The following is a 12,848-nucleotide window of genomic DNA, read 5'->3' as shown; positions in this document are numbered from 1 at the left end:
TTAGCAACAGCGATAGCAGTATCATTTGTTCATGTGACTTTCGAAATGTAAAAAGAAATGGCTGTGCGCAAAACCACTCCATGGCCAATAAACGAGGTGCAGATGGTCCACTCGTTAGCGATGAGCAAAACGAAAAAGTCTCTCATGAAGTGTATCAGCTGTTGGCCGCACACGGCTACCACCGGACCTACCAACAGTGTAGGGAAAAGTAAAAAAAACTAAAAAGTTACTACAGAACCATCAAGGAAAAGTGGAAGTTGTTCGACGAAATGGACGCTATCTAGACCGGCGAGCAATGTGAGGGAGAGTGCACTGGACTCAGCCGCAGCTGGAGTCCACGATGGAGGATGGTAGGTTATCTTTATACTCTGCTTGAAAGGTTCACTTTATTTGGTTGACCAGCTACTGGAAGCTTGCTTCTAAAACAACCAGGCCAATTTATCTGTTACACTTGTGTAAAATCAGCATGCAACAACTGCTTATGCAGCACAATGAGCTAGCAGCTAACAGCTAGCGGTCGTGTTATTGTTTATGGTCAGTAATATTTGTGTTGCGTTTAAGATGATGTCACGGCAGTAGAGGCGGCGTAACAATGACGATCAGTTTATAATCCCACCCACGTTGAGGCTCCACTAACTGCAGTGGAAAAGTGCCAGAGAGTCATTTTGGTGGGGGAATTGTACTCCAATTAAACATGTTATTCTATTTTATCTTCCCCAAATAATGGCCAGTTCCATTACATCTTACTGAACAGTACAATGAAAGATACTTTAGCAACCCACTGCCACAATGTGAATGAGATGCAGTAGTTGGACGATTAAGGTTGATTGCACAATAACAAGCCACATGGTTTCTATTAGCATTTGGATCCAAAGATCATTGGGCATTAGATGATCCATTAAACACTGTTGAGATTCACAATAGTGTGATTAATAATAATACAAGTTTTTATCGTAAGCTATGTGTCATGGGTAATTAGTGTATCCTAACCACATGCTAAGACCTGTATAGCATGATGGGCTGTGAAGAGCCTTAACATTATAACTGCAGAATAATTTTTTATAATACACGAGTGTCCGTGTTCATACTGTTTCCAAACAGTTAATTGCTCTTGCAATAACACTAACAAATCATAATTAGAGGCATTTCTGCTAAATAATTTCATATTAAGTACATGTTTTCATAAATACTTGGTGCTTATCCAAGTACATTGTAACACGGACACTATAATGTAAAATGGAATCCTGCATGGGCTAATAAGGACACGTCCACACATACCTCCGTTTTCAGTTTCCTTATGTCATTGTTTTCCAAAAAATGCAGTTATGGAGAGTGTGTCCGAAAGAATTTTTGCTGCTTGTTCAATTAACTAATTAGTTAATTAAAATGAACTAAAGCAACACAAACTTGAGTTCAGTGCGTTCTATCCATTTAAATTTGTAAAATGGACATTTACTTCATCCATTAAAGTTGGGAAAACATTAATACTTTTTGTGGTGTTAATGTAGCATTGATGAAACTGGGCAGGGGATAGTGTTTAATGTTTTGTTGAGATTTAGAAGAGTTTCTGTTATGTTGGAGTTTTGGGGGTTACCATTATTGTGAAAAGTGGAGCTAAACATGAGGACAGGTACATATGGAACATGAAATTGAGTGCTCACATTGTTGAGCTATTGCTGTGCTAGCCAAAGCATAGTTCCTAAACTGCAAGCCGTAGTGCTTCCAACTAGCATGTATTTAGCATGCTAACATTCACTTTTGCTAGTTAATTCTTAAAAATATTTGAGTTACATCGACATGTCTGATTTAGTTGGATTTTCCCTATTAAACTTGTTTCTTTCTACACAAAGTGTTTCAGTTAAGATTAGCTACATACAGGTGAAACTCGAAAAAGTAGAATATCGTGCAAAAGTTCATTAATTTCAGTAATTCAACTTAAAAGGTGAAACTAATATATTATATAGACTCATTACAAGCAAAGTAAGATATTTCAAGCCTTTATTTGATATAATTTTGATGATTATGGCTTACAGCTTATGAAAACCCCAAATTCAGAATCTCAGAAAATTAGAATATTACATGAAATCAATAAAAAAAAAGGATTTTAAATACAGAAATGTCAACCCTCTGAAAAGTATAATCATGCATATGTACTCAGTACTTGGTTTGGGCCCCTTTTGCATTAATTACTGCCTCAATGCGGCGTGGCATGGATGCTATCAGCCTGTGGCACTGCTGAGGTGTTATGGAAGACCAAGATGCTTCAATAGCGGCCTTCAGCTCTTCTGCATTGTTTCGTCTCATGTCTCTCATCTTTCTCTTGGCAATGGCCCATAGATTCTCTATGGGGTTCAGGTCAGGCGAGTTTGCTGGCCAATCAAGCACAGTAATACCATGGTCATTGAACCAGGTTTTGGTACTTTTGGCAGTGTGGGCAGGTGCCAAGTCCTGCTGGAAAATGAAGTCAGCATCTCCATAAAGCTTGTCTGCTGAAGGAAGCATGAAGTGCTCTAAAATGTCCCGGTAGACGGCTGCGTTGACTCTGGACTTAATAAAGCACAGTGGACCAACACCAGCCGATGACATGGCTCCCCAAACCAACACAGACTGTGGAAACTTCACACTGGACTTCAAGCATCTTGGATTGTGTGCCTCTCCATTCTTCCTCCAGACTCTGGGACCTTGGTTTCCAAATGAGATGCAAAATTTGCTCTCATCAGAAAAGAGGACTTTGGACCACTGAGCAACAGACCAGTTCTTTTTTTCTTTAGCCCAGGTAAGACGTTTGACATTTGAAGCCCATGTCCAGGACCCGTCTGTGTGTGGTGGCTCTTGATGCAGTAACTCCAGCCTCAGTCCACTCCTTGTGAAGCTCCCCACATATTTGAATGGCCTTTTCCTGACAATCCTCTCCAGGCTACGGTCATCCCTGCTGCTTGTGCACCTTTTTCTTCCACACTTTTCCCTTCCACTTAACTTTCTATTAATGTGCTTTGATACAGCACTTTGAGAACATCCAACTTCTTTTGCAATTACCTTTTGAGGCTTTCCCTCCTTGTGGAGGGTGTCAATGATGGTTTTCTGCACAACTGTCAGGTCAGCAGTCTTCCCCATGATTGTGAATTCAACTGAACCAGACTGAGAGACCATTTAAAGGCTCAGGAACCCTTTGCAGGTGTTTAGCTGATTAGAGTGTGACACTTTGAGCCTACAATACTGAACCTTTTCACAATATTTGAATTTTCTGAGATTCTGAATTTGGGGTTTTCATAAGCTGTAAGCCATAATCATCAAAATTATATCAAATAAAGGCTTGAAATATCTTACTTTGCTTGTAATGAGTCTATATAATATATTAGTTTCACCTTTTAAGTTGAATTACTGAAATTAATGAACTTTTGCACGATATTCTAATATTTCAAGTTTCACCTGTAGTAATTTTTTAGTTAAGAAAAGTTAAGAAAACTTGTAACAAAAATGGGTAACCACTGTCCACGATTGAATGAAGTTCAGCCAAAAAGCAATTTTATCGAGTGTGTGGATGAAAGACATAAACATAGCAACGTATATTAATTTTCAAACGAGAACCTAATACAGTTAATTTGCCATTAATATGTATTTGCTGCTCTGATTTTGTAACCAACACTTTTACATTTTTGACAGAAGGGATATGGATATTTTATTGTATGTTGAATAAATAGGAAAGTAAAAAAAAAAAAAACTGCAGAAAATCTTGAATGGTGCATACTTTTCACAGCACCCAAAACATTTTTTTATTTTTTTTATTTGCAATTTGAATATGTGTAATTTTAACCAATATGTATTAAAGAATAGTGTGAACAAGAAAATAATTAAGCCAATTAACTGGCAGATTTGATTAGAGGGAGCCCTGCTTAATATAAACAATATCTGCTTGACACTTTTTTTCAGAAAATGCCAGAACAAACACATCATGTCACTTGGGGGCTATCAGTCTGAAAAGGATTATAAAAGTGTCTTTGTATTCTGAACCACAGAGAGAATTTTAGTCAAAAAAAGGAGAACAACTGGACCTGTGATTGTTCCCAGGCTGCTGAAATTCTCTCATCCAGGAAAAGGATCTGAAAAACCTCCTAGAAAAAAACACACTGTCTTTTCAAGCCTGTAAGGTCAGTATCTGTGACCCTATAATCAGAAATGGGCCGAGCAATTGTAAGCTTAGAAGTAGCCAGATGGAAGTGACTGCTAAAAATAACAGGATAAATTCTCTGGATTCTGTTCCTTAGAAGATTTTTTGAGAATATCGGGCCATTCATTCCTGAACTTAACTGTAATTAGGTCATGAAGATAGACGGTATGCGCGATAGCAAGTTCAAATCAGAATGGCTGAAAGTAGTTAAATCAAGGTTTTAAAGTAAAACATCTAGGTCTAGAACAGAATCCAGAACAGATTATGTGGCTGGGCCTAAAATGAGCAGTTCATGTTTGATCACTTTCCAATGTTTCTGAATTAAAGCAGTTCTTCAAAGAGGAGTGCATTACATTTCCATCAGGATGATGTGAAATGCTAATATTAAATTATAGGAATCATGTGGTTACAGTTATTGCAGCTAATGTGTAAGTGGACATTCACTTTATCACACAGGGGATATGGCTTAACCTTGTGGGACACATGCATGGACATTGTATTTTTGCGTCACTATATGCAACGCATAATTTAAATGAATAAAAACTGACTGAATAATGTTCACAAGACTCAAGACTGTCATTTAAAGGGTCAAACTTCTGCCGAACCAAGTCACGTGACACAACAACATGCCATCGATTTCCTTGAAACACACTCCTATGGAAGCTGCACCAACAAAATTGCCTCTGGTAAGAAATCTCTTTACATTTTTTTCATTGGTTGTAAAGAGTAGAGACTCTAGTTACGATTTCTCGCATGTCTGTGCCCTGATAAACATGATGTCAACATACAAGGATTTTTGGACCTTATTTCCTCAAAAGTAGAAATAGCATGTTTGTTACATAGCTTTCAACATTAACACATCTGTGGGTCATTTCACTTCATTTTAATATACATTTTGTTATATTTTATTTTGTTATCACTGTGCAATATGATTCTATTCATTAACATTAGTTAATGCATTCCTGTACACTGTAAAAATGTCTGTAATTTTAACAGTAAAAGACTGTAAAAATGTTACAGAAATAAAATGTTAATTGATTAACGAATATTAACTGTTAAATATTTTTTTTTAAATTATGTTTAACAAGAGAGTTAATTATTGTTAAAATTACAGTAAAAAAAACAATAATCAGGCGTTCCCACAATTCCCTGCATGACCCATCATATTTCATTATATTTTATGGGAATAGTTATTTTTATTCTTATTTTTAATATTAGTTACGTACATTGGGTGTTCTGTATTATATTTAATGTAGTTTAGTTAATGTTTATGCCATTGTTTTAAATTATACAATTTAGAGGTTGTTTTGTAAAGCTGTATACATTTGTACTGTATTTTGTTTTACATAATTACTCTGGCAACCACATCTGCCAGTTTTTTTTTTTTTTTTTGGAAAAACAGGAGTTTACAGTGTATTTATTGCCATGCATTTTCACATTGAGAATAAATGAGCTCATCCAAAACCTGAAAAATATTGCTTTCAGAGACTATTTATGGAGTTAGGATGATAATATGGTGCAACTGTTTTGAGACCAGTAAAGACAGACAGCACATTGGAGGTTGAGTCATTCACTAAATAGGGAGCAGGGGAGAAATGGAGCATCCAGTACTTTTCTATGCATCATTCAATCCTAAAATCCGACCAAAAGTTCAGTTTAAGGCTGCATACGATGTTTGGACCACTCAACATGTTTGGCAGACATGGGACAATAGTAATCAGTACATAGATTCTGAATTCTATAATGCATGTCACAGTCTGTCTACCTCGTGTTTCCTAGGACTCTTATTTTTAAGTGTTTCCCCTGGACTACATTTCCCATCATGCACTGCCCTCATCACTGCAATCTGTTCCCAATTGGGTGTGTGTATATACACCCTCTAGTTTGGCATTTCTTTGTCAGTTCTTGTTTGTTGCTTTATGAGTTCATGTTTATTTGTTTCACTATTATCATCTTCATTAAAAGCCTGCATTTAGATCCTGTGTTTCCCATCTCAGCAACTGTTTGTACCAATGCAACATTTTATTTTAGCATGGTTGGCAGTAATTGGATGATGCTGGACATTACTTTGAATAAGAATGTTTTATTCAGCTTTACAGAAAATCAGCTGTAATGTCTGTTATGCCTCAAAAACACGAATAACCAACACTCCTGGAAACAAACAATTTGATAAAAAAATCTGACTTTCTATAGCTTAGTGTTATATAACATTTCACAAAGTATTCATGCTGTCCACATATGTGGACATACATTTTTTAAGAAAACAATTTGCTCTAAATTTTTATTTATATTTTTGCTTGTTTACTAGATGCTAATAGTAACAAATCCAAAAAGGGAAATGGACAATGCACGCAGAAGTCACACGGAGGTTTCAGGAGGTTAATATTATTTAATACTTATATTTTTATTTATTTACAGGATTCCTACTCTTTTTGACAAGTGAATTTCCATGACTTTTCTGATACATTTCAAGGCGTTCGTGATTACTGGATACAGGTTTTTTAAATAATGTTGATTTTGAAGCAGCAGAAATTGTGCATATTTTCATGTGAACATTTAGCTTTATGCTAAGCTAAAATGCTATTTCTAGCCCTTTTACATGGACTTGTTACCAGGCACAATATTTTTTCTATATAAAATTAAATCCTCATTAGATCATAACTTTTTCTCTTTTAAGACCTTTGATATTAGCACAAAGATGTGCTGCAAAAACCTTATTACTGATGATGATTTATGTATTGTTTTTCTGTAAAATGATCTTAATATCTTTAAAACTTTTTCTTTATCTTGTTTTAGAAGCAATACTGCATAAGATATTTAGGCTAAGTGTATTTTCTTCTTACTGTGCTGGCAGATTTTGTATTTTATTTGTTATTAACATGATTATAGTCAAAACAAGTGTGAAACAATTGTGCTGAAGAAGAAATCCAAAGTATTTAGATTACATTACTGACCTTGAGTAATCTAACAGAATATATTACTTACAAATTACATTCTACATGCATTATGTAATACATTTTAAAAGTAACCCTCCCAACCTTGTTTGTTTTTTGTACCTATTGTACAATTGTGAGCCTGCCTGTCATCTAGGACCTATTATGACACAATAGAGTTTACTATATTACACAAATTAGTTTATTTGTGATTGTGTGTTGACTACAGGACTAAATGGACAGGGTGTGGCTTTAGAAATTGTTATCAGCAAATTTCAAAGTCATTTATCCTCGTCCAATCCAATCAAAAAGTACTGTGAAGTATGGATTTCACTTAAATCATCTGAACTATCTGAACTGCAATGGAACTGATCCCAAACCTGGTGACTGAATCGAATGCAGCCTGTAGTCTTTCTGGCCAGCTAAACTGACATTAGATACTTCACAGGCACTAGTCAGATATCCTCATAAATATTGCATAGATGGAATGGAAGACTTATTATCTGTACCTCTCATAAGAAGTAATGCCCCTCGAACATAAAAGTATGGTAGACATGAAAGTATGGCTATTCAGATAGATGTTTGCAAAGTTTGTTCGCTGTCCTTTTCTGCATATTTGTCGTTTTTTGGTCCGTTCTGCATAACGCGGCGGCTCATTTTAGCTTATTGCGGCCCATTCGGCACATTTTGCGGCCGACACACCAGCCTGCTCGGTTCTCCCGATGGCCAGTCCACCCCTGATCGGCCCCAAAGTGAGTCGGTCCACCGAGAAAATGCGCGGTATGCCAGATTACCAGTCCAGATCTGAGTGAAAGCACAACTCACATTTACAGATAGTTTAGTTGGTCCACACTAATAATCAGTGTTGGCTATTGTCTGATTACAAAGTAATTAGTTACTGAATTTTTTTTTTATAAAATAAAAATAATAAGCCAGAAAGTAGTGCAAAGCATTCAATTTAAAAAATATCTATTTTCAGTTTACACTTACAGACTTCCAATAATTTTAATTACATTAAATTAATCTTGTGGGTTCAATACAAGTTAAGCTCAAACAGCAGCATTTATGGCATGATAATTACCCCCAAAAAAGTAGTCCAATTACAATTTTAGAGAAGCAATTAGTTATTGGTAGTGGATTACTTATTTGAGTAATGTAACCCAACACTACTTATAATAGGCTGAATAAGTGTAATCTGGAAAATTGTGACTCTTTCATAAGTAAGCCTATGGAAATATTACCATATTCTAGCTGGGTTGTCATGTGATTAAGTCTCATCTGTTGGTCTCAAGTGTTGAGGTGTCACTCACAGTAAAGTGTGCAAATATGTTCCAGATTACCCTAATTCACCTTAAATGGCACTGAAAAAGTAGAACCTACTACATAATGAAGAAAACTTCTTAAAATAGCCATTCAATGTGCAATTGAATTACATTCCCTTAAAGCAACATGTACCTCTACATTCATTCACTTTGCTAGTGTTTGAACAATTTGAGACACCACAACTTTACAATGCTTTGACCATGATGGTTATACGGTATCAATTAAATGCAAGGTCCTTAATTCAAAGCAAATTGCTACACTGTATCTTGTAAATACTATCAAGAGGATCTAGTAAATAGCAAGGTATTTGTGAATGCAGAATAGTTGAAGTATAGCTTTGAAATATGACCAGATGGTAATTTGCAATGCAATGACGGTGGTCTCTGGTCTGACATAATCTTATTGTGCGGTAGGGCCATGCGGCGAAATCTGATTTGAGACAGATGTAGACAGAGCTCGGTTCGAATGAGGATGGAGGGAATGAGGAGGGGTTGAGAACAGAATGGGACACAGAGTCTCAGGGAGGATAATTAATGTGACATTTCACTGACATTTAGCCAGAGGTGCAGTGAAGGAGTCTGAAGAAAGAGTGAGAGCGATAGGGGTATGGAAAATGAAAAAGGAATATGTGACAGGGCCAAAAACCAAGCTTGACTCCTGTTATAAACTGAACTAAACACAGAACTGATTATGATATCTGTTGTTGTGCCCAGAAAACAGTATGTGTTGTCTATGTACATATGAACAAAACAATTCACACACATATGTGTCCACTTTAGTCATGAACCCCTCAAAAACATTTTAACCCCTCACAAACACTAACTTTGTCCTTTTGTGACTTATAAGTCCTTCCTTTTAAAGTGATAGTGTCATCTCTCTGTTGCTTGGTAACAGGAAGGACAGTTTGCACTGAACTGTCCCTCCCAGTCCCATGTGACCAACCAGCTCTTAGGTACACAAGTACGAAATTAGAACGAGCAAAATAGATGGCCAGCACAGAAGGAGAACCAAAAGGTTGCAGATAAGAACTGCATCTTCTCATACAATTTGAACATCTACCATTTAACCATAAAACAAGAAGCTCCAATTTTCACCAGTTTGTAATCTAATTAAAATGAAAGGGGTCATGTCATGTGGAATCAAATAGTACTTGATATTTTTACATATAAGAGGTCATTCAAAACTCAAAACTTATTCCCCAATGCAATAAAAGTATTTATTGAAATCAAGCTTCAAAAACGCCTCGTTTTCAAATTCAGTGACTTCCCTACGTCACTAGGGGGCCCATTAATTCATCACCGACTCTACTGCAACAACTTCAACGCCTAATTTACGCCATCGTACCAATGGCCCCGTCCACTGGTGCTCAGTTTGTAAACGGAGTGAGAGAGAGAGAGCAGGACAGAGACCTAATTATTCCTGAAAACCAATGGGGACCCATCTGCACTATTTTTTTGTATATAAACATGCATTAGACTTAGACTTAGAAGTCTTAGACCATTGTTATGTATCTCGCACGGCTTTTACAAGACACAGTGTCAAGTTACAACTCTGAAAAGGAGACGCCATTGTGTTTCATCACCTGTTCTGCTTCCTACTGTTTTGAGCACACATGCGTCCTGGATGCATTTTTGCGCTCTTCTGCGCTATTTTAAATTGTTGGTGTATGTAAACATGCACTAGATGGACATCTTGTGGTTCGATGCATCGATACATTTCCAGTGATGTGCGCTTAAGTGCAGGATGATACTCTGTGCGTGTTTCTTGTTTCATCATTCTTTGGACTATGCTTGTGCGTTTAAATTTTTTTCTAGGCTCATATCAGCGTGGATTGTTTGTGAACCAGTCATAATACGATTCAAGCTTTACAAAGGAACTGTTATTGAAGAATGGGGCTGTAAAAAAAAAAAAATTGGTCCCAACCACAAAACCGTTAGTAGACAGTTTCATTCAAAAATATTTTAAATATCATGACTGTTTGATATGTTATGATGCTGCTCTGCTTATATTAAATGAACAGTTTAACATATATACAAATGCAATGTGTTGGATGTGGATTATGTGTAAACCCTGAAATCTTGTTTAGAATGTTGTGAAGCTTGTTTATTCTCTTCCGATTGAATTTCAAATATGGTTGTATTAGAGGGGCTGCACGAAGTTAGCCAATCATAACAGTGGATGTTTACATTGAAGTCCCAATTGCACCACCTTGGTTTGCTGCCGGTGCCCCTATGTGTTGCATACATTGCATATATGGCTTTTGTTCCTCTGGATAAAGTCTCACTTATGGTGAACCTGCTGTTACTACCAATGTGGATGTGCTAGCACAATCGACTTTAGTCTGAACAGAAAAAATCTGATCTGATGACATTTAACTTGCTGTTTAAACAGTTCAGATTTCCTAAAAAAATGTCTAAATCTCAGACCTGCACCTATGATTGTCTAAACTCTTGACTGACCCATAAATGCTCTGAATGTTTAAAATGGAAACATAGCATTCTGAATTATGTGAGAAGCAATGGAGACTCACTACATTGTGATGGATTACTCAACTACAGCAATCTGGTTAGAGTCCAAAGGCTTGAACTGCACTTTTTACATTGCCCTTTTAAGCTAATTGAGTGTTGATATATGCTCAGAAACAGTTATGTGGAGGAAGTGCTTTTTCTTGGCAGATGAAGATGTTTGAAACACATTGTTGAATGCAGCTGAAAATAATGTTGTACTTGACCATCAGAAATCTAAATAAATTATAATAACTGAAAAGTACGAGTCGCTTTTCTTTCTAAACTAATGAATGCTGTTTTTGCTGCCTTAAGAACACATTCATTGCATTTTCTAGGCCTTAAAGTGTGTGTATGTGTAGGTGTGTCAGATTGCCTGTTTGCCTCACTGTCTGTCTGTCTGTTTCTTTGCCTATTTATCGGTGTAACAGGATGTTATCAACATATGAAGGTATACCTTGGCTGCTACAGATGAGCCAGGCTTCTCAAGTAGGTCCCAGAGTTTCTTCCGTTTCTCTGAACAACACGTATTGTCAAACTCTTCGCCATCACGGTCCTTCAGAGTGTCAGCCTCCCGTTTGAGCTCCTCGTTCATTTGCTCTTTCTTTTGGTGGTACCGCGCCTGGCAACACGATTCCAAGTAGATCTCATCCACCCCCCAGTAGTCCAGCTCCTGGCTGAAGGACAGGGCACACATTTCCTCCATCATATGCAGCTTTCCTGTACGGTAAAAGTTTAGTATGGACGTGAACGCCCCGGGGTGCCGGTCAAAAAAGTATTCGTTGTCGTCTAGGTTGTAGTCATCGCATACTTCCATGAGGGCTTCTTGGTTTTTGCAGTCTCGTAACTTCCCCAGACGAGTTCGCGGCAGTCGGTCCAATGTTCTCCACAGGACCTCGTGCGGCAGACCCCCAACATTCAGCTTGACACGCCGGTAGCACGACATACTCCGGATTATATCCACAGGCTCCGGGGGGAGAGAGGCTGTCGACCGGGAGCCAACTTTACTCATTCCTGCGGACGGTTTATCCATTTTGTTCTGTTGAAATCAGGCATAGACTATCCTATGAATTTTTCCATGGGACTGGCATTGTTACCAGTCGTTCTCCGAGATGTTTCATTCTATTCGAGCTGTTGAAAAAAAGGGGAAATGAAAAGGGTGAATATTCAACTTAGGACTCTTTAAGCACATCTTGAAAGTAAAGTCTCGCTAAAAGTTTATTTAAAAGTGATTAAAAATTCCCACCACCATGTCAGTTCCAGCACATCTCAAATTCTGTATTTAAACAACCCCTTTAGCCACGACTTCTGTATATTCACAATATGGCACAGCCTTGAGTGCCTTAATGCATTTATTAAACAGTCACTACATAATACAAATATTAAGGACACAAATGTTCATTAAAATGCTACATTTTGTAAGTAAAATAATGAAATGCCATACTTTCGCTATAAAATATAGTCCCTGGCTGTAAACAGTAAACAGAACATTTCAAGGCGACAATAATAACTGTCAGCTATGTGAGCTGTGGAGTGATCCAAGTTCCGTGAAGAGGTCAGAGCTATGTTTTATCATGAATAAAGCATGGCAGTTGACCATTCAGCATACAGGACTGGAACTATCCATTCAATAATGTGTTTAATAGAATTCTGTGGTGGAAATGACAGTGATGGAAAGTCATTTTTTTTTATGTTTTTGCAACAAAATGGCCAACTCCTTTGTCTTGCTAACACCCTGTTTACATTTGGCACGTCCTTTGATGTGATGCAACGCAACAGCATGAGGCCGTCTACACTGGATGCGTGCAGACACAAATGTTCTAAACCGTTTATTTGTGTTGTTGGCAGTAGTAGTGCCAGCGGGTGCAGTGCAAAATGGAACGGGACACCCGTATACTGTCAGCACGACACATCACAACA

The 12,848-nt window shown here is 37.3% G+C and overlaps 1 protein-coding gene across 1 annotated transcript in view; it reads right to left on the bottom strand.

The window, feature by feature from the left end:
• The window catches only part of LOC127646877 (potassium voltage-gated channel subfamily B member 1-like), a 43,591-nt gene extending 31,592 nt beyond the window's left edge, over positions 1 to 11,999 (bottom strand). The window contains exon 1 of the mRNA XM_052130813.1: positions 11,386 to 11,999. Within this exon, the coding sequence (XP_051986773.1) occupies positions 11,386 to 11,961 (576 nt within the window). The 5' untranslated portion in view covers positions 11,962 to 11,999. The remainder of the gene's footprint in view (positions 1 to 11,385) is intronic.
• Positions 12,000 to 12,848: the final 849 nt, after the last annotated feature.

Source organism: Xyrauchen texanus, chromosome 7 (assembly GCF_025860055.1).
Source record: "Xyrauchen texanus isolate HMW12.3.18 chromosome 7, RBS_HiC_50CHRs, whole genome shotgun sequence".
In the NCBI taxonomy this organism is placed as follows: domain Eukaryota; kingdom Metazoa; phylum Chordata; class Actinopteri; order Cypriniformes; family Catostomidae; genus Xyrauchen; species Xyrauchen texanus.
Note: the sequence above shows the minus strand (reverse complement) of the source record. Positions and strands in the feature narration are given on the sequence as shown.